Genomic DNA, 23,189 nt, shown 5'->3' on the forward strand with positions numbered 1-23,189 from the left:
AAGGTAAAATACTTTTGCACACTGTAAATTTTAGTACAATTTACATTACATTAACTAGATTATGACTTATGAAAAGTGACAGAAACAAAAATAACTGCTTCCAACACATATACTTCTCTGATGTGTTAACAGCAATTTTATCTGCACAGTCCATTCCATTTACTTAAAGTCTGGGTGCATCCTTTAGTGAAATAAGCATGTCTCACTCCATTATTAGCACAGCATATTTTGTAAATGAAATAATATACATATAAAAATTATTTTAACATTTGCCTCAAGGGGGAGCTTACAGTTCATCTTGCAGATCCTTTGAGATTTCAAGCCATTCCAAGCTAGTGTTCTGATGCCATTCCTGATGTAGATCCAGGATTAGAAAATCTTATTTTCTGTTTTGGAGCCAAGTCAGTGAATTATTATACTTCCATGCCACTTTCTTTTCTGGTGCTTTTTGAAATCCACAGTGTGGACTGGGTTGGGCTAGTTTTTGTTCTTCCTTTACTGAAAAACATTAAGAAGAAGTTCAACGTCTGAGACTTTTTATTGAAATAGGCATGTTTTGGTCCAAATGGAGATATTTCAGACCCCTATTATAAAAGGGTCTTTCTTCTCTCACCACCAGCATCTCTACAAAAAAGTCTAGATTATTCCAGTATGTGAAGATGGTAAACAGGTCATGTGAAATGATGAAAAAAATATAATTGATCTCTGTTTGACCCTTCTTAGTTTAGAATTCAGACACATTCAAACACACACACACGCAAATGTGTCTGACATAATACCAAAAAGTTTCATTTTAATCACCCATAAATCTTCATTTTATTTGATCAGTGATTTTTGAAATTTTGCTTTTTGAATATTGTTCCATTCACATATGCTGTATTTGATGCTAAATCATCAAAATAGTGCTTTTGTCCTAAGTGTAAGGACCTTCCTAATCCCCTCCTCCCCTCGATTTTCCTGATCCCTGAAAGTTTGGTTTTGCTTCAGTCTCTGCAACCAATGTAGTTCAAAGTAGATTCAGGCCTTGATGACTTAATTCCTCGAGATCTGAGACTGAACTTCCCTCTTGTCAGATAAGGAATCCGAACCCACACTTCCAGCCCCCCATACAGGGCTGGCTGTCTTCTCACTCTCTTTCCATAAAATGGCCACTTCTCAGGCTCCTGCGTAAATGCCTATTCCTGAGTTTATCTCCACAAATCGTCCTCTACCAAGCTACTCATCAAGATCTAGATTCCTGGGTCTCATTTCCTGAGAATGAACCCTCACCTGGATAACTTAACCACTTCTAGTTCCTGGACCTTGGGTCCTGCACTTCCTGCCTCCCACAGAGATTCCCCTCACGGGCATCTGCCCGCACACACCACAGGTAGCCCATTCCATCTACTCTCAGTCTACCAGAAGTGGCAGAACTCCTTCCAAGACAGAAAAGAACTCTTCCTAACAAGCCTGAGCAATACAATTCTATAATATTACTTAACTGACTTCAATTTAACTGCGGATTTCTTACTAATAAAATGTTATGCCCAAATTACATGTTTTGGAGATTTGCTTCCAGAAAAGTAAGACCAACCCATCTTTATCTACAAAGTCATCTAACATGAATGAAAAATAAATCAAGTAAAATTTATGAAAAACAAGAAATTTTTTCAAATGGCAGATAAAAGGCCATTAAGTTATTAATGTAATTTAAATTTTTGTGTAGCATTAGCATTTCATTTAAGAGTTACTACCAGTTAAGGAAACAAGTTATTATTTTGAACATGACATGGAATGATATAAACCATTATGTGTACCAGATTGGAATTTAAACTTTCTGCAAGGCACTCAGATGATAATGGAGTTGAGTCTTTGGTGAAGTTTCTCCTTGCTTTCCTGGAAGAAAGGAAAAGGGGACGATCTAAGAACGAATGAATTAAGCACTACAGCTAATTCCGGCATCTGGGGGTACTCAATTTTGGTTTATTTTCTCACTCTGAGATTTTCAAACAAGTGAAAACTCCTCAGATCTTCAAAGGTATAAAAACCTGGAAGACTTTCATATGAATAGAATCTCCACAATAATACACTATTTGGAAGAAGGAAAACAAACTTTAGAGAAACCTCAGTTACTGGAACTTCAGCAATTTTTATTTTAGAAATGACAATGTCTGCATAATATTTTTTAAATTGTTTTTTTCAAGATGATTTGTTATTTACAGCTCTTCCTTAACAGTTTGCTGGATTAAGGGTAGATTTATATCACATCCTCTCTCTACTTCTCTGGTTTTCAAAATAACTAATCATCTTTCCATCTATAGTCTCAGGAATCAAGGGAAGAAATGAGATATTTACAATCATCTTTTTTCTGTACAAACTATTACAAATAACTTTTAACTGTGTTTCCCAGATATATTGGAAAACCCAGAGGACACAAAATGTAGTATTAATTTGCCAGGTTTTACTTATCATTATTCAAAATGTCTTATTTAAACAACTTGTACATCACACTTTGTGTCCTTTAAACAATTTATGTGAACAATTTAGAGTTTACATCTATTTAAAGTTTTTTTTTTCTGGGGCATTTTTTACTTAGTGGATCTTTATGGTTTATTTCAGAAACAGATGAAGATGAACTCGAATCAAAAGAGAAATATGACTTTCATTTGCAGGTCCTTCCCTGATGAAGTCACTCAGTTTTTGTTTAAAACACTAAGAAAGGTCCCTGTTCGGGAACGAAAAAATAAAATAAAATAAAATACTGACAAAGATGGCTAGTTTATTCTGGCAAATATGTTCTCATTTAAACCCAACATCTTTTCCTTTCTCTTTTAATAATATTTATATTTCATATATTCATTTTTTAATTGATAAATTGACACACATGAAAAAATTTCACCTTTAACTCAAGAGTATGGTTAAACAGATATAAAAGAATACCCCCAAGAATCTTGCTATTAAGATATATCATTTTGAAGGAAGCTGCCTCCTAAAAGTGACCCAGTTTTACCATTGTACTTTATTTCTTATACTCAAAAGATCCTTTGGAAATAAACAACAACCTATGACTTAAAATGTTGAAAAGGTATTACAGAGTGTACCCAAAAATCAAGTCTTGCATACAACTTGGGGTCAAGATTGAAAGGTTTAGCATTAATGCTTATACGTAATAAGAGATAGTAAGGTAGAGTTGCGTATGTGTCAGCTTAGAAGGATTCAAATTTCAGATCCACCACACACACTAGCTATGAGACCCAAGGCAAACTGGGTAACCCATCTAGGCCACCATCTTCTCAACTGAAAAATACAAACAAAAGAGTACCTACTTCATATGATTTGTGAATATTAAATGAGATAATTCATGAATCCTATAATCAAGGCCTATCTTATTAGATTGTATATAGTGGATTTGTACTGACAGATACGAAAATCAGAACTTTCTTAAGGCAAATTAAAAATATAATTTTATACTTTTTAAATGAGTTCTGGAAAACCTATATAAAAGTTTTCAAGTTGTCTCTACATATCTGAATTACTTACCTTTTATGCAGCATCTGGAAACAGCAGGTTCCAAAAGCGACCAGTATCAATAAAAGCAGTGGGATTGTTGGTATAACAACATAAATTAGATTGGGAATTATGCCTACAAAAGCAAAACAGTCTTAGTATAAAAAGATGGCTGAGGCAGAATTCTAACACTAAAATTGTATAAACATTTTCCAAAACTTTAAGGTAAAATAGAATTATTATAAATAAATGAATTCTGAGAAAGTTTCTTCCCCAAATATTGAATAATCTAATGAAATAATATATTTGTTTGACAAAAATTAAAAACAAAAACTTACTTCACTGGTTGCCATGCTCCAATTTAATGACCATATTTCTAAAACTATTATTAAGTCTGCAATTTAGATAGGGGCTAGTTTTCATGACATATTAATAATCTTAGCTATCTCACTTCATTAATCCTTCTCAGTTATTACTTCGAGAAACAAGCACTGATTATTAAAATAATTGTTGATTTATTGGTTATATAATTATCCTAGCCAATAAGGTCAATTCCATGATGATATGCAAAACTCTCTGGGATTAAATCAAAATATTAAACATTAGTAAATATTAACTAATGATACAGTCATAACCCATAGATGCAAGATTCCAGAAGCATAAAGACTTGATCTTAATTAAATTCTAAAATGAATCATTTTTTAATCCTGTTCCATCACACTTGATAACGTTAGGTATTCTTGGTAAAATAAAAAATTGCCACACTTAAGCCCCATACAGATTAAAATCACCTTATTAAACATTTTTTCAAGGTCATAAGAGGGAAAATACTCCTCATGTAATTATTTACTAAAATTTTTAATTAGGTTTAGATGTTCTGACTGGTTTTAAAATCAGGCACCTGAAAAGTAAAAAGCACTAAGGTTTAATATCATGTCCATATAAGAAAAGCAAATTGAAAACTATACATTTCTCTAGGAAATCAAAAGCTGTCAGCATTACCAATCTAGATAATTCTAGTCAAAGTGGACCAGACTTAGATCAAACTAACCATTTAACTGCACATCCTGTCCTTTGTTAACAAAAGATGTATTAACTGAGGTCTAGTGATGGGGTATTTGGGGGGTAAGTTGCTATGCTTTCACCTAATTTTGAGTCCCCAGTACATGACTTCAAGGATTTTAAGGATTCAGGAAATATTTTCATTCCTTTTCCAAATACCATCATGATCATTATATTATATTATAATATATATAATATAATATAATATAATAGTCAAGAAAAAGAGAAAGTATTTCCTACTCTTCCATGGATTTTGGATCACCTGTGGAAAGACTCTGAGACTTTGGGTCTTTGGCTCAATCTTCACAAAGTAACTAGCATAAATCAAGATTTCTGCCTGGTGGTCACAGGACCATGCTAAAAGAGCACCCAACTAATACTAAGAGCAGCTTCTGATTGGGATTTACAATTCCAATCAGGGAATGTGCAATTTGCACTGGGATTCCATTGCTTTCTTTGGCAGAGAGTGCTGTGCTAGGGACAGCTGGGTTGAGAGCTGTTTGTATGCATTTTTTTCCCACCCTGTTCACCAGTGAGTGGTATCACCTCAATAGCCTGAAATCAGCCAAGGTGGGAGTACACATACCACAGGAATCTGCAAAGGATACAAATCAGGCTTTTTCTTTTATACCCACTCCCACATCAGCCACTCCTTAAACATTTACCAGCATACCACTGTTTGTGAGCCACTGAATGTGCCAATTTACATCATAATGCCTATGTGTTATGCAGAAGGTTCTAGGGAATCCAGGTTTCCAGGTGAATTACTTAGTTTATTACTAGATATGTCTACTTGAAGTGAACAATTAGGAAGGAAACAAAATAGATTCTTCTGTTCAAAAATTGCTTAGCTTTAGCAGTTCAAAAAGTAAATTTCCATAGGCCAAATTCAGTGCACCATGTCATCAAGCAACGTGAAAAGTTAGGGCCAGCATGAAGCAGAGTTTAAAATTATAGATTCTGCTCTTGATAGAGGGGTTAAAAACATGTGAATTCATTACCTGCTTCAGTAACAACCACATTTTGAGGGGTGTCTCCTGGTTGATTTGTAAAATAAGTCTTTTCTACAGGAGAAGTTGGGTTAATCTCTGTAAATAATAGGAACAGGCATCATACACAATGATAAAAAAGAGAAATACAAATGTAGATGAAAATAAAACTTTATAATAAAACAATGTAAACACCAGAGTTTTGATTTCTGAATAATTTACAGATAAAAATTATATCTTGAATTTATATTTACATGAAATTGTTCAACTGTGAAGTCATCATTTAATTATCTTTGAATAAAGTATCCACTTGGTGAATCTATTTTTTATTATTTTTTTTTCACTTGGTGACACTTTACAACTCGGATCTCCTTGGTGAACCCCTGCAACCCCAAAACTGCATTTAGTAATCGGTGGCGTGTCTATACTGATGACAGCCTGGTACAGGTAATAATGACCAAACAGGTAGAAAGCAAGGCAAAGAGAAGCAGGAATTAGGAGTATAACAATGTGAGACACTAAGTGCAATTCAAAGACAAGTATAGATGACTTCTTCATTAATATCAGCATAATATTTAGGTTTCTCCTTGCAGTAATAATCATCAGATGACTGCACATGGATTGTATTTGGAATGGATGATTCAAGTAACAACGTTCAAAAGCCCGTTTCTGTCCTAGAAAAACAATGCCATCCTTAAATGTGCTTTCCAGTAGTGTCTATTTCTTTAAAAAAAATAATAAAAAATTAAGGCTTGCAAGTCCTTTCTTTCCTTAGTTTTATGAGACAAGATCTCTTCAGTGGTTATACAATTAAAAAATGTCAAAATTTCTTACCATGATCTGGTATTGCTGTGCTGCCTATTTTTTTCCCTAGGGCACTATTTGATAAATTAATAGTTCACTGAAAGTAAATTGAATTAATAAGAAAAAAACTTGTAACTTGTCTTCATTTTTTTCAAAAATATAATTCTATTTATGTTTGTCAATTGATGGAAGAGAAAAAAATACATGCAGATTTTACATTAGTTTAGCATGTTAAATCATTTTTAATACCATGCTGGCTGCTCTAATTTGGCCACATAGTCTTCTTTATTGGAACTTTATCATAGACTATCCTGTAATAATTTTTATTATTCTTCTAAACATACTTCATCCTAACACTTCAATAGCCTCCTGTAGGTTTTAGATACAGTCCTACCCTACACTCATTTTTCTACAGAACTTAGGCACTCCATGCCAGTTGCTGCACAAATATTACAGATATTATGCAATTTATCAACATAGAACTGGCTGTTTTAAAACAATAATCTTAATAATCTTTAAATTGATGTAATTTCTGATTAATAGTATTTTAGAAACTTAACCCATATACACTATTTTTAATGTCTAAGAACAAGAGCACACAATGCAATTTTAATGAGTACAAAAATTAGATTCAGAAGTATCCCCATAAAAATGTCTTAAGATAACACTGATAGACACAAAGAATAGATATGTGACTCACAGAGCAATAACCAAAAATGGAGAAGAGAGTGAGAAAACCAATTAGTGAGTTATTCAGTTTCTTCACAACTATGTTAATTGTTTACCACTTCAGATATCATTAGTCATATTATTAGATGGTGTGTAGGGGGCAGAAAGAGGAGACTAAGTTCAAACCACACAGCACTTCTGGTAGTTGGAGAATAAAGTTCAAAATAATTGGCGCTCTAATTCGTAAATTTTAATAAATCCCACTGCTCACTCCTCCAACCCCCTCACCACCAAAAACTAATTCTCCACTAAAAGGGCACTATCTAAGCAAGAAATTTAATCACACCAGCATTATTATTAAACAAAACACTAAGCTCAAGGAAGGTTAACAGATAGAAAATAAATATTTAAATTAAAATAAAGAAATAAATATTTAGAATATTTAGAATATCAGAAGAAAAAATTAAATATTTAAATTAAAGACTAAAAATTCTAACTACATTAATAAGACTATAAATATAGCTATATATTTATAACTATAAAACTGGACATGTGCATCAGAAACAAAAAATACATAAAGGAATCTTATTCACAATGTAGAGATTATTTGAAGATTTAGGCAAAATATAGAAGATAAAGAAAACATAATCTTTTATCTTAAATGCTCTTCCATGAATAATATGAACCCAGATTACCTACACAAAACAAGTAAAGAAGATTCTGGGCTTGACAGTGTCCTGAATAATTTGGTAAGTAGGAATTCAAAATAAAAATAAAATAAACAAATGTATGAAGGGCCAAATAGTTTCCCTAAAAGCTCAAAGAAAGGAGAAAGAAATATTAAAAATACTCCATAACATACTTTGTTTCATTCAATAGTTTCAAGTACATAGTATCACCAATTGAAAATATCAGAGGGTTTTAACTTTATATTTTTCCAAGAAAAAAAATAAAGACAAAGAACATAAGTGCCTAACAGATTTGGCTTTGCAAAGGCTTCTAAGAGGGTGATGATGGATTTAGGGCTTTAAAGAATAAACTCACCGGCGATACAGAAAGCTGGCTAATATACTGAAGAGCAGGATAAATATAAGAGAAGGGTAAATCTAATTCAAATAATCCCTTGTGCTTTAATGTCTTACAAGAAAGGAATCACGTAATTTCAAGAGAATAATGGAAATAGCAGTACTTGATTATAATTGCCTTCCATGAACACATTATGAGGTCAAGTAGATAGCCCCTCAGAAGACTTAAAATGACATTTCCCAACACTGAGGAGGAGAAAAACATCAAAAAAAAAAAAAAAAAAAAAACCTCTCAAAGCCTAAGTGTCCAGTTTGACTTTATTAGGTGATTAAAAAAATTAGTTTACAGAATTTTGAGTAGTCTCTACTTTTGGTCAAATATTAATTTAGTGGAGCTGTCCTCTTCAAAGTGATTCAAATTTACTATGTCCACAGGAAACCCCACCAGCATAGCTCAGGTCAATGCAATCTTCCCATGTTGCACATGGCAAGAAATTGGAGATTTCAAACAAAAGCCATCTAAGGGGGCAGAGTCCAAAGAATGACAAAAAAGGAATACCATGGCAAATGCCCCTACTTTTTTTCCACTGTGGCTTGGTGAGCTAGAATCAGTCTGACTTCCATTGAGGAGCACATGTGAAGCAGCAATGCCAACACATGAGAAGCTAATGTTCCAGGAGGAAGTCACTTTGTTCCCTTAAATGCATCGGATAATCATCCAACGATCTGTCGCTCACATGTGTAAATCTCTAGGCGCTTTGGTGACTTATACCTACTTCACACACGTTACACTTGATATTTAAAATATTTTAAAATAGATATTTATTCTTTGTAAAAATCTGTTTACAAAAACACAATTTGACCTTAACGTTAGACATGCTATTTTCTCTTAAAGACACATCTCCAGATGGGTTCTAGTTACCCCCTTCTGCTTCACTGATTGGGCAGTTTGCTCTATAACATAAAGTATATTTCAAGACACCGAGCGCTATGACAAGCTGCAAATAAAGTCCAGGTTTCACAGCAGAGAAACACAGAAACACAAAGAGCCATAGGCAGCGAAGCCTAAATAGAAATAGTGAAGATCAAAACTATTAGCAAATATGCACAAAATCTGCTATACCTATTTATGGTATTTCCTACCTGGTTCGTACTTGCAGATGTAATTGTGCTTCATGTTGCACCTGTCATCATTCCACTGGTAAAGGTAGGGACCCCCAAGGCCTGGGTTGGCCGTTGGCTGATGATACATCACCACACACTTTTCACTTCCACAGGAAGGTTCATCAGTATACCAGTTTCTGTAAACAGAGCAACGGGAACACCTCCAAGTGATTTCACCCATTCTTTTCTTTTTGTTTTGCTTTTTGTTGCAAGGTTTTATTTAAATTCCAGTTAGTGAACATAGAGTGTAATACCAGTTTCAGGAGTAGAATTTAGTGATTCATCCCTACCATATAATACCCCGTGCTCATGACAACAAGGGCCCTCCTTACTCCCCATCACCCAACTGGCCTCTTCTATTCGGACACCCTCTACACGTGAACAGAAATCTCCCTTCTCCGTTTTGCGCCCCCCAGAGAACATCCAACTCTGCAGGATCCCTACTCACCGGTACTGGGAACTGCTTCCATCAGACCACTGGTAGAGGTCTGGGCAAGCACCAGGTATTTGCCCCTCTCCGTTTCGCCAAAGCCCTATCCAGAAATCACCATCAGAAATCCCTGTTCCTGGTTTTGTCAGGTTTTGCAACATACTTTCTATTAGCTTCTGTTCTGCTTCATTCTCCAGGCTGAGAAGGGCTCCCCCCTCACTCTCACAAGCCAGGCGTGCCTCCTGGAAGCTCACTCGGCTGGACAGTTCATGGAAGTAGGCCATTTTGTAGCAGGGATGCTTGAGGTCAGCAAAACACACCTTTTGGCCTGAAAAAAAGATGTTACACATTGATTATCTGAACTATATTCATAATGCTACTATGATTTAAGATTAAAGAACCAACCGATACAGGATACACTCTCCCAAGACTGATTCTTCCATTGAATCATTTTCTAAGGTTTATTTTTTAAATTATTAAAAATTTCAATTTATAAAAGCAAATCGATTCCCTAGTAAACTTGTAATACAAACTTTGAGACACCGTACTTCAAGAAAATTTTTGTTAAGGGAATTCATGCTTCTTCTGGCTTAGATACAAACTAATTACCACAGCAAATGAAAGTAGCTAGAGAAATTTCAGGTATATAGAGCAAAGAGAGCTAAAAGGTCAAAATTATGAAAGAAAAATAATTCATAAAATAATTTAATTTTTAAAAAACAAGTACAGTAAAAAAAAACAATGTATAGAAGGTATCATGAAAAAGATATAAGGTGGCAAATTTAAGGTGTAAATATTTGCTTTTATTGTATATACATGAAAGCAAATACATTAAAATTGGAAGTTAATAGAGGCCAGAATGAAGTTAATTCTAGTAATAACTTGTTAATAAAACACTGCATTAGAAGTGACAGGATAGATTGCTAGAGTACTCTAGAGCAATCTTTGAAAAAATTCTCATTGCCAATTCTCTGAATATTTTCTGGTTTTATAGGACATGCTGTGTGTGAGCTCCAGTTGCTCAGCCAATGACTTCTCTGTTTTTACACAGACATCTCAGATGAGTTATAAACTCCAAATAAGGGATGCCTAGGTGAAGGTTCAGTCGGTTAAGCATCTGCCTTCGGCTCAGGTCATGATCCCAGGGTCCTGGGATCAAGTCCCACATCAAGCTCCTTGCTCAATGGGGAGTCTGCTTCTCCCTCTGCCTGCCATTCCCCCTGCTTGTGCTCTCTCTCTCTCTCTCTCTCTCTCTCTCTAATAAGTAAATAAACTCCAAATAAAATTTCCCAAATTTGAACTTAAGATTTTATCTATTTGAGAGAGAGAGAGAGAGAGAGAATGGGAGAAAATGAGTGCACATGAACAGCGGGGGAGGGGGCGGGGGGGGCAGAAGGGGAGGGGAAGGGAGGAGGGGAAAGAATCTCAAGCAGACTCCAAAACCTATGTGTGTGGGTCTTGCTGGATCTCACAACCCTGAGATCACAACCCCAGCAGAAACCAAGAGTTGGACGTTCAACCAACTGAGCCACCCAGGCACCCCTGAACTTAGAGAATCAAATACTTAAACAAATAAACAAAAAAGAAATGCATTTTAAATGTGAAACAAACATATCAGATAATAAAAGGAGCTATTAAAATCTCATCAATTGCTAATTATTGTCAATCTCTGATAACTTGGATAGAGATCAGGGTAAACTGAAATTTGGCCAAAATTGTCTTTCAAAAACAGTTAAATCATTAGCTAAAAACAAGTTAGGTGACATATATGAGAACAAATAATTTTTCAGCTTTAGAGTCTCCATTTATGTATTAAATGAAGCCATATTAAATAAAATGACTTCTTCAGATTTAACCTAAAAAATGCCCTATAAAATAGTTGAAATCATTTCTTTTATGAGTCTGAAAGTGGTAACACTGCATTTCTTTTCAACTTTCCCTAAATTAGGAGCACCTGGGTGGTTCAGTCAGGTGAGCATCTGACTCTTGATTTACTTCCGCCCCCTTATACCACCAGACAAGTGTGCCAAATCATAGAGATGAGCTCCAGAACGCCATCCTGTTTTGTTTTTCATTAGTTTCTTTGGTTCACTTCTGATCTCTGCTGTCAACTTTAAAAACTGCCATGCATCCCTCTCTGTCACCATTTCTTATTCCCAACCTGCTGCCCACAGCCTCTATTACTTTCTTCGCCTTTTTCCGATTTCAGTTTAGATTTGGCCTCAGAAAATAGACCACCAAATATTTTATGTAAAATTAAGTCAAATTACTTTATGCTAAGAAATTAAGGCAGAGCTCTACTGCTTTCTTAAGATTTGTCTGCATGAACGTTATTCTTGTTGGGACTGAAGGGTTTTTCAGCAGGTATTTAATTTTGTAGCTGATGGAGAAAATTTGTCAGTAGTGGAGGAAGGGGAGTGTTATTGTACTTAAACACTGGCTAAAAAATACAGCATTCAAGCTTTGTACTCTTAATTACAGTACATCACACTGAGTCAACATCAGTATCACATCCAATCTCCCTCAGAATCAGCAATTAATGACCTATGATGACCCTCAGAGTCAGGAGGGCGCCGAAATCAGGAGGCCATTAACCTCACCACAGTGTTTGAGTGATAGGCATTCAATATCGTGGCTCAAGCTGAGAACAGCCATCTAATAAAATAGTTGCAGCAATGCAAGCAAGCCAGCCAGTTGTCCTCTCTGTCTCATTAACTGTGATCTGGACCCAGGAGCAACACACTGAATAATATGAACAACTTAACGGACTGCCCCAACTAATTGTTAATGAAAAATAAAACGTCAGTATGAATGACCACAGGAAAATGGAATTAAAGAGACTTCAAGAGGACAAATCAGTATGAAATAAATCATCCTTGAGAGATAATCATGGAAGTCCCAGTGGCTGATTCTAATACAATTATTTATTTTAATTTCTCCTAAATTATTATTGGATTTTGTGATGACTTCATTGTCTAAAATGGTTGTTCCTGATAATATTCTAAAAATGCCATTAAGCCCAGTGAGTTCTGTGCCTGCATTTTTTTTAAAGATTTTATTTATTTATTTGACAGAGAGAGACACAGAGAGGGAACACAAGCAGGGGGAGTGGGAGAGGGAGAAGCAGGCTTCCCTGCGGAGCAGGGAGCCCTATGTGGGGCTCGATCCCAGGACCCTGGGATCATGACCTGAGCTGAAGGCAGATGCTTAACGACTGAGCCCCCCAGGCGCCCCTGTGCCTGCATTTTTAACACAAGCTATTTCCATTTTCTTCTTCTACAGCCTTTACATATTTCTAAGTCTCAAAATATATCTCAACTGCATTCCCTTGAGTCTTCAACTTGCTCAATTTTTCACTCCAAGAACTCTCAGACTTGGATTTGACTCCAGCACTTCTGAAATATTAAACTTGTCCAACAAGATTGTTTTGCAAGATGTCAAAAGGGAGCCAAATTCTTTTAAAAATTAGCCAGAAGCTTGAATGAGTAAAAATTATTTATGTACCAAGGCCAGCACTCATTCAGAGGGTGCCTACGTATGACTTAGATGCAAAAAGTCTCTGCTCATTCTCTTTGATGAGTTAAAAAATAAACACCACACAGATCGCTTTATGGTGAGGATACCGAATTGATGACAGGAATTAACTCATTTATAAAATTAAGATAGCATTTTGAATGAAATGCTTAAGAGAACTTTAGTGTAATATGGACATTCCTAACACTGCTATGTGAGTCTACAGAGAAATAATACTAATAAGAGAAAAACCTAAGGCAGGGATTCTATTTAAAGTAATTACTAACAGTGGGTGAGGCCTAGATGCTAGCTAGCTGGCCATGGCACTGTGACAGGCATTCCCTCTTGGCTGTGATGATGGAGTGGTCCAGGGTCATGGGTGAGGGGTTAGAGACCGGTCTCTAGTATAGTAGAGACACTATAGAATAGTGGCCAAATACCACCAGAACAGGTAGATATTCACTCCAAAGTATTCGCTGAATATCAGCTGTGTCCTCAGATTTTGCACTGAAAAGTCACTGGCGGTTCAGATCTAGCAAGGCTGTTTTCCGAAAATTACAGATACGTGGCCCAGTTTTTATTACCATTCATATATAATCAGTTAAAGCTGACACTGTGGATTTCTTGACATCCACTTCTGTTTCACTACCAGCTACCGCCTTATTGTGCAAATGTGGTCCAAGCTGTAGCAAAATCAAGCAAAAAGAGCTGCTGAATACTCACCACCATTTCAGCTGATCGCATTTGGCTGAAATAGCAGGGATACTCCAACAGCTGGGAAACAAATGTTGCCCTAATTCCCAGAAAAGTTCCATTAATACAGATCTGGAAGCCGCTTTTCCCACTTCTGTAGAGGCTAATCTTCCTAGAGAAACATTATGATTACCTCTCTTCTCATTCTGTGAGATCACATGGGGAATTGCTTTTTCTCTGATCTTTAAATGTTTCATTCAGATAAAATCTTCCATTGACTATTTTGAACAATAGGAATTCAAACCTTCCCCCTACTACATCTATTTCCATCTTCCTTCTACCAACCATAAAATATTTAGATGAATATTCAGATAACCAAGGAACAGTGTTTATTACAGTAAAGGAACCTTGATACTAACAATTTATTAAATGTCACCTAGGATTTCCACCTCGGATTCTACACCTATTAAATTTATACACAGACGCATACAGAACTACATACGTACACATGCACTTTTAGAGATAATTCTCAGTACTGCCTACTAAAAATAAACATTCCTATCACTGTCACCACTAAGATTCTGCTATTCTACTATTCCCATGAATAGATGGTTTTGTGTTTTGTCTTAGTCATGAAAATTTAGTCCTTTAGAGCTAAATATTGGCAGTAAATACTTTTGGCATTGATATAAAAGTGAGGCCAAACTCAAAAAGTTATGGCAGTTTACTTTTTTCTTCCTGAATAGAAAGGATCTATGATTCAGTTTTATTTTGCTTATATTTATTAACTTTCTGACAGTTGAGTCCTCTGTTAGTAAAGTAATAAGATTTTCCTTATACCTTGCACTATAATCATATATTATCAATATTGAATATTGAATTTATATCATGATTTTCAAATAAAAGCAAAGAAAATATTTTATGAATTTCTATGGTTCAATCATGATCTACTTTTAGTTACAAAAAGAAAAAAAAAAGTTGCACAAAAGAGAATCTACATGATAAGTCTTCCCCAAACCTGACTAACTGAACTTCGGACATTTTACCAGAATCCCAGAAAATAATTTGTTTCTCATAATTCTTTCTCTCTCCCAAATCACATTGCTAAATAGGTTGATCCAACATTATATGCTGTGACATGATCTCTGATAGCAATGCCAACACTTTTGAACTAAAAAGAAATTCTTTCAGTGTTCTCCTTACAGTGTTCAGTAGTGCACCAACTTCTTAAGAATGATTTTTCATAAAAAAAAGTTTTGTTATAATAAACTTTCATCTTTGTAGCAGAGATTTTATAGTGCAATTAAATGCATAATGCGTTAGTACGAGTGTGCTGGAATCTATTTTCTTGCATTGATAAACGAACTCAAAACTGTAGTCCTGGCTCATTTTGTGGATGGTGGGGGCAGCTGGGAGTCCTACCTCTCCCCACTGGAACTTACGACAAGCTTTGAGAAGGGAATGGAATGCATTTTTTTAAATTTGCATATTTAAAATTGGGATCTAAAAAACAAATGGTAAACCAAGTGACTGTGTGACTCAAAAGTTAAAGCATTCAATCAAAAAGAACTGGCTTTGAATCCCAAAGCTATAATGTACTGTGGGTATGCTGGGGAACATTACTTAAACTTTCCCGGTTTTCTCACCTGAAAAGGAGTTTTAAAGAAGTACTGATAAGAATAATAGGCAGACATCTATGAATAGTTTAGCATGGAGAGTCTCACTGCTAGCACAATCCATACCTTTGGGCAAATTAGGAAAAGATGCTCTCCTGGTGATATAGGCTATTCCCCTAGAAAAAGTTGTGTTTTCCTCTAGGTGGCCTCAGTTCCAGGCACAGGGCCTGCACACTGAGCTCCCTCGCAGCTTCTTGGCATGAACTCCCTGTGCATGACCCAGTCTGCACAAATCTGTTCAAACCCCTTCACCCTCCAACAGTCCTGTGCTGTAGGTCACATCATGTAGCTCCCATCCTATTTTAAAAAGTTAGGTAGTTTGCCAGATTCATATAATAAGTGAATAAGTCAGGGTTTAGAAGCAGGCAGTCTCTCTAGCCCCACAGTCCATGCCTTTACCCAGATGTCTATGCTGCCTCCGTAGACAAATGTAGTATTTTTTCTAAAGCAAAATATTTCATGAAATAGAGATTGATGGATATATACATTATTCATGTTTTCTATCTTATAATTATTAGCATTGATCTGTTACTGATTAGCATCGCTGATATGTGGAAGGGCTTGTGCATTGAGAGTTTGTTTTTCTAAGCAGATTGTGGATTTTCTATTACTGAACATTTAGACACAAGATTAATATTGCAACATCTATCTCAGATTCTCAAACCATACCTAGCCTTAAGTATTTTTTTCATCTAGCCCTTTCATTTTCTAAATAAAGCAAAGCCCAAAGAATTTTTCCCAATTACCAGGAGTGCAACTGGAGTCAAGTTGTCAGACCTGTTATATTACCAGTAATATGTTACAAGAGTGAAAGAAACAATCTCGCCTGCCAATTGTGTACATCCATCCACCTGTATGCCAAGTGCCCAGCACAGAAATCTGTTACAAAAGTGAAAATTGTTAGTGAGAACATCAGCTGGATTTCCACTCTGGACCCCTTAATACAATACCATCTCTTTTTTAACATTAATGTAATAGATATTGACAGCCTCAGGAAAAGGAGTTCTAAAAACAAAACTATAAAATGATGAAAAATAGCAGTTAAGGAGTAATGGCTATGATAGATGTGTAATTTATTAAATGACTAGTAATAAGATTAATTTGTCCCTTTCCTGCCCAAGAGATACTTAAGGTAATTGCATCTTTGAAAATTGCACTGTCATCACTTTATGCTTTTGATGATGTCATGGAATAGTACCACAAGGATGGGATATGCTCAGCAGATTTTTTTCTATCTCCCTTGGTATTACAATAATCTCTAGGATACTGGTCACCACACATGGATTTGCATAATTCTGTGGCATCTGCACAAGAAAAGAGATGTGTCTAAATCTCCCAGTCTTCTAAATAAAATGCAGGCCAATTTGAATGAGTTCAAATTAATACATATTAAAGATTTCTGCAGAAATTTGGAGGGACCATGAAATACACTTAATGCCCTTTTGCTGCCTAACAGGTTGTGAATCACTGCTGTGTACACTAAAAAGAAAAAGCAAGACTAAAAAGCATCACACACACAATTACTTCAAAACACTTCAAACGTTTAAAAATACCCACATGCTCTTCAGACCTTAGAAACCTGAATTTTGAACACTTTTTTTTTAAGATTTATTTATTTATTTAAGAGAGGGAATGGGGGGCGGGGAGAGCAGAGGGAGAGAATCTCAAGCAGGCTCCCCGCCCAGCATGCAGTCTGGCATGGGGTTTGATCCCATGACCCTGAGAAACCTGAGCTGAAACCAAGTTGGAGGCCTAACCAGCTGAGCCACCCAGGCACCCCTGAACCCTTCTTTTTCATACATATCCATGTCCCCATAAGTAAAATCCTCTTATTTTTGTCCTAAAGATGTCATTATCTACCAGTCAAGTCACAGAATTAAATGATTGTACTCCCCACAAATATTCTCTACATATCTGTGTTCAGCAACAAATCGGTACAAATCTAAAATCCTAAAAGTACTTCCCAACTTTGACTCATAAATTCATTACTCTTTCATTACTGTAATTCATTAAATTACACTCATGGTTATATATTTTATTACATATTCATGCATCAAAATAAGCATGACCACTAACCTGTAAAACTACTTTCCTATTACTGCTAGATGTTATTCACTCTTATGGGGCAGATTATGATGAAGTTTGAAAGGTTATTTCTTGTTAAAATATTTTTATTTCATTTACAAATAATGCTATCAGCTTTTAAAACAGTGAAGTATTTAAAAGCACTGGAAAGTATCTTACTGAATATTTTAAAGTACCAAAATGAAGAAAATTTCTATAAAGGATTATTTTGTGAGTTCCTGTCTTTTTTCTGGGGAAAGTATTTATTTTGGTACACTACATAGAAATTACAAAGAGCTGTACGGATATTTAACAAAAACAGAAAATGCATTCCATATGTTATAAGTATGTTCCTAATAACAGCCCCAAAGAGCTTGTTTCATTTGATAGACACTCGAGTAGAATTTTGGTCCCCAGTGGCAGGTAAAAGTTGATGCACCACTCAGAACTTAATACTGGATCAGGCAGACATTAGACCTAGTACTTCCAACATGTCATGTTTTAGACCATCTGTACTCATGCTATTGTGGCTAAAATATATTTTTTTAAATTGTCTTCAAAGCACAAAGTCACAAACTTATAAGGGTCAAATTTTAATGTGAATTTTTATGGCCAAAGGCAATTAAATTATTCATAAGAAAAACATAACTAATTGTTTTGATATCAAGTAAACATCATCATTTATGCTAAATCAAATAGATCATGTTCAATTAATTAGAAATTTTCCAGATGTCACCTACAAGATGCCTATAAATACTTCACAGGAAAACACAAAAGATTTGCAACAATTTTTGCAATAATGGAACACAAAATAAACTTTTCATCAACACTATTTTAAGTTGTTTTTACTTTATACATTTTTTCTTCTCCCTTGCAAAGTTTATAGCATACAAACAAGAATATACCAAAAGGATACTATTTAAGGCAATGAAATGTTTCTATGTGTTTAAAACACACCATATGCTAAAAGCCTGATCTCTGCTGCTCATTCATTTGTAAGAGTAATTCTCATAGACACAAAGGCAGTCAAATATGCAGTTTACACATTCAGATCTATATAGTGAACTTTTTCTTCAAAGATAAATTAGGGGGAAAGAGATCTAATGTATGGCTCCTGTAACATCCTTACTTGGTACTGTAAAGTTTTCATTTTATCAATATAAAGAGACTGATTTTCTCTCCCTGCCTCCCAAATGTAAGCAGCATGCATGTCCAAATAACAGTTCACAGTGTATTTAATTCCAGTATCTCCAGAGGGCCAAAAAAGTCAGCGGTGAGTGATTGATAACTAGACACTGAAGAATTATATTCTTAAGATGTAGGAGATCACATATTGCTGAGGGGGAGATCAGCAACAATTAAGCTTAATATGCCAGTTTCTAAAGGTCTGGCTTCACTACCGATTAAGTTGATGTCATCTGTCATCTATTCCTACCTTTAGTGACACCTGTTATACAGATGAACAGAATGTGAAAAGGATTTTGCGCTTTTTACATTAAAAAAAAAGTCCACACTTAAAACACAATCCCACATACATTCAACAAATATTTATTGCAACACTTTAATTAGCATTGCAAGAAATTACAATAGGGATAGTTATGCTCAATTTTCATGTAAGGCACTATTCATTCATCCTAAGTTTTTGAGAATCTTCCTGTTTTTTTTTTTAAGAGACCTTCCCAAAAAGTAAGGAGGGTGAATGCGATATAAATTGCTCAACAATAGAACAGTGCAAGTGGAAGAAAAAGAAAAATCAGAGCGAATGCTTGGAAGCTTGCCAATTCCGATCCATTTTCCTTGCACTGACTCGACCCACCTAATTGGGCACCTACTGTGTGCACGAACCTGTTTTCATTACCATGTACACCCCAGCCCAACTCGACCGGTCTTCCTTTTCTGAAAAGTCCCCAACTTGGAATAAGGTGGGCAAAGGAAAGGTGTCTACACACAATGACCAATAAGTCCCCTGTTCTTTGTCAGTCCTCCCTGAGAACAAAGGCTGCATACATGCCCAGGAGACTGTGAGCGACCCACAGCGAGCAGGTCTGGCCTCGGAAACCATCCGAGTGAACACGGTGCGGGGACTGAAGTCAAGCCAATCCAACAGGGGGTGGCATTTCTGTGGTTCTTATGGCTTTGGGTTTCCTCTGCCCGCTCCATGGTACCCCACCCCTTTGCAGGTGCCAAGCCCTGCCCTGTGGCCAACTCCCTTACAAAGAAAGTGAAAATTACTCTTGGAAAACGCTGTAACAGAGCTCGCTTCGCGGCTACTGAACCAGGCACTTCCAAAAAATTTAAACTTTTCTCTGCGCGTGTTTTTTGGGGGCGGGGAAGAAAGCAAACCGCAATCTATTCCCCTTCCCCGCCATGCCCCCGGCTCCTCCCCGCCCCCTACCCCGCACAGGTTTCCCACCTCCCGGAGAGCCTTGACCCCAGAACAGGCGGCCCCGCACCGCCCTCGTCCGCGCACCCCGCGGTGCCCTCTCCTGGCTCGTCCGCTTGTCAGGCAGCCCCCTGACTCACCGCTGACCACCCGGCGGCAGAAAACTCCGTGGCCGCAGAGCAGCGCGGCTCCCAGCAGCAGTGAGACCACGCGGCTCATCGTGGCGCGGCCACAGCAGCAGGTGTGCGTGGAGCGAAGAAGACCTCTGCCCGCCGCGCAGGCGGAGCTCTAACCCTTGAGCCTCCCTGCCTCCCTGCCTCCCCGCAGGACCCTACTCCCGCCCGAGCCCAGCTGGCCGACCCCCTGCACTCATCGCCTTTGGCCGGGCCTGGGGCCGGGCGCGCCCTTGCTGCGCGCGGGTGTGCTAGGCTAGAGTGCACCACCCGGCTGGTGCGCGTTGAAGGAGAGGAAAGAAGTTAGAGGGCCCCGTGTCTGCCCGGGGGGTGAAGCAGGAGCCCCGGGTTGGACCCCACCCGACCCCTTTGCTCCTCTCCAGGGCCTCTGGCTAGCGAGGGGCTGAGACCCTGTGCCTAGTCCCGGCTCTCAAGGCGGTGGCAGCAACAACAGCAGCTCTGTGCTAAAAGCGCGCACTTATATACCCGCATCCCGAGGTTCCGGCCCCTCGCTAGCGATAATTTTTAACTACTTCATCTCTCCCGCTATGCGGAGCATTCCGGCCCCTCCCCTAAAAACTGGAGCCGCTTTGAAAAGAGTGCAGTCAGCAGCCCCACCTCCTCCCCTCCGCTTCTCCTGGCCCCTTCTCCTTTGGCTAACAGACCCGATACTCACTTGTGTAAAATGTGACAGCTTTGCTATTAAACTCTGGCAAAAGTTGGATCCATTTGGTTTTCTCAAAGATTAATGTCCACGGGGATGCCAAGTTGTGGGGCCTCTTTTTCTGCTAAATTGCTTGATCATATGTATTGCTAGATGCAGGGCACTAGCCACTATTCAAGATGGATTGGCGAAGTGGGAGCCAAAATCTGCTCAGTGAATTATATGATGTGGCAGGTTTTTCCCCACCTAGGTTCTGCAAATAGATTACTTCCAAGCAGGTTGTTTGACTAAATTGCCACAGGAGCAAATTGAAGAGAAAATTTGAAGCACGGTTTTCCCAGCTGATTTCAATCTCAGAATGCAGCTCCGGAGAAAACCATCAACACAAATATTCTGAATGCTTGGGAATTTCCTGGATGTAAATGTATATATTTCTTTGCAATCATCTATGTGTGATCTATAGTTTCTATTAGAAATAAAGCATCCCAAAAGCTACAAAGACAATTTTCCATAACTTGACTTGGTTTTTATTATATCAGTCCCTCCAAGGGTGTTAGAGTTTAATCTGGAGTATTGGAAAGAAGTTCATAAGAGTTTCATCTGGTCCCTGATAGGACATACTTATAATGAGTTTCAATAGAATTGGTATTTTCCCATTGTGATGCTTTAAATGCACCAGGAGTTGTTAAATAAAATCCTTTGATTTTAATGAGTGGTACATTTTCCTATAACACCTCCCTGTCTTTGGTTTTTACAAGCCACAAGTATACTCTGAACATTTATTGGACTGTTTCCTTGGAAAAAAAAAAAGAAGGTAAATCCTGCTACAGGAAGAACAAGTCTTGCAGAATAAGAATTCGAGCACTTAGAAAGACCTGAAGGATTATGAAGTCCAGCCTACTTAGGGAAGTAGAATTCCACAATAACTATAATGATGTCTACCACTTTATTTTTTCTTCTATTACCATTGAATTACTAATTTATTGCAGGGCCAGGGGCAGTTAATTTCATAGAGGGTCTGTAGTCTGTGAGATTCACCACTAGCTATGTGTCCTAAAGAAACAGTCACTGCTGGGTTTTTGAATGGGAGTGGAAAATATAAATCCTCAAAGCAATGAAGGTATCTATATAGCTCAGCCCTGAAAACCATGTCCAAGTGTCACTGGGTGTGGCTGTGGTCAGAGTGTTGCTCCAGAGCTTCACAGTCCATTGTGGAGAAAGAAATGTAATACTGACTACGCATATAAATGTTATAGTGGAAGTCAGCATGCAGTGTCATGGTTAGCACAGAGGAATGAGGAATTACATATTTTTGTAGGAATTCTCTAGCCTTTGTCCAGGTTGAGGATGATGATCCTCAATGGCTGATTAACTGAGTGCTCCAAATGCCTGCAGAATCTGGATTCTTAATGGGAGTTCCTTTCTCTTTCCGAGCCATCCTCTTCCCAGATATACATGGGCCCATAGCTGTCATGAAAAGTTCCCTTTTCGGGAAGGAATACCAGTGGATTACAATCTAAGCCCTGGGTGTAATTTCCTGCTTATTAGTACACCCCAATATCCCAAATGGCTCAGATGCCTAAAAAGCCAGCCAGTCCTCGAAGCCACTATTGGCAAAGGGGAGCTCATTAATTTTTTTAAGAAATGACTTTGTTTTTCCCTGCGAGTATGTATAAGGTATCATAAAAGACAAGTGACTCTCTTATAGAAAACATATTTCTGTTCCAGAAATTTAAGAACTGCTTTCAAATCAATCAGGAGATAAGAGTTCCCTCAAGGGCAACCAAGAGAACTGAGGGTTATATGAGGAATGTTTGCACATGTATAGAGTTTGGCCTCCAGATTCCTGAAAACAAGGTGGGATAACACCACATGACCAGCAGTCAGGAGAGAGGGCTGTTGCAAGCTAAGATTCTCTGCCCAATTAAAAAAAAAAAAATCAAACAAGAACTTCAAACTAATGAAGCTAAAAAGCTCAACACTGACTCAACAACCTAAAATGTAACTCTTCTCTACCCAAAATAGAAAGGTAATCTCAGTAAGAGTGGTCCCAAAGAAATCTCAGGCATGATTCAACCACTGAGTCTCCAGAGGTTCTGAAACATCAATTAAGCAAGAATATTTGGAATCCAAAGTTTTGAAAAGTGACATCAGGCCCCTTAATAGTGTGCTATGGAATCTGTCCCAAATATACAACTTACTCCTTCACTGTCTCTATTCCCTTGCAAATGTCTGCAGTCCCCCGTAAGCACCTGTTTCTTATGTCCATTAATAAGCCTCAAGGACAGACAGTCTGAATTCCAGGCACCAATGTGCATTCATAGGCTTCTTACTGGGTCAGCTCTATACAGTGGCTTTAGCCTCAGGCACAGCAGGGTTCATTCATATGAGTTC

General features: G+C 37.3%; 1 protein-coding gene across 4 annotated transcripts; it reads right to left on the bottom strand.

Annotated features, from left to right (window-relative positions):
• Nucleotides 1-249: 249 nt before the first annotated feature.
• CHODL (chondrolectin) lies at nucleotides 250-23,173 on the bottom strand. Of its 4 annotated transcripts, XM_073896828.1 has the most exons (7): nucleotides 20,099-20,565; nucleotides 9,648-9,957; nucleotides 9,179-9,336; nucleotides 5,550-5,636; nucleotides 3,520-3,622; nucleotides 1,797-1,875; nucleotides 250-498 (listed from the first exon to the last, which is right to left on the bottom strand). In XM_073896828.1, exons 1-7 carry the CDS (start codon nucleotides 20,175-20,177, stop codon nucleotides 496-498), a joined length of 819 nt encoding a protein of 272 aa, XP_073752929.1. In that variant the 5' UTR covers nucleotides 20,178-20,565; the 3' UTR covers nucleotides 250-495. The 4 variants fall into 4 exon arrangements, with proteins under 4 accessions (XP_073752929.1, XP_073752940.1, XP_073752965.1 ...); XM_073896839.1 differs by lacking the exons at nucleotides 1,797-1,875; nucleotides 20,099-20,565 and adding an exon at nucleotides 23,048-23,173; XM_073896864.1 differs by lacking the exons at nucleotides 1,797-1,875; nucleotides 20,099-20,565 and adding an exon at nucleotides 22,997-23,141.
• Nucleotides 23,174-23,189: the final 16 nt, after the last annotated feature.

The sequence above is a fragment of the Callorhinus ursinus genome, unplaced genomic scaffold (assembly GCF_003265705.2).
Source record: "Callorhinus ursinus isolate GAN/ISIS: 27379988/994484 unplaced genomic scaffold, GSC_fseal_2.0 scaffold1, whole genome shotgun sequence".
Taxonomy (NCBI): domain Eukaryota; kingdom Metazoa; phylum Chordata; class Mammalia; order Carnivora; family Otariidae; genus Callorhinus; species Callorhinus ursinus.

Excerpts from the sequence above, each read along its gene's own strand:
- CHODL (XM_025868062.2), bottom strand. The coding sequence starts at position 20,177 with ATGAGCCGCGTGGTCTCACTGCTGCTGGGAGCCGCGCTGCTCTGCGGC. Across the intron at positions 5,637-9,178 it reads CATCTGCAAGTACGAACCAG|AGATTAACCCAACTTCTCCT; the intron begins GTAGGAAATACC and ends TATTATTTACAG. Across the intron at positions 499-3,519 it reads TTCCAGATGCTGCATAAAAG|TAAAGGAAGAACAAAAACTA; the intron begins GTAAGTAATTCA and ends AATGTTTTTCAG.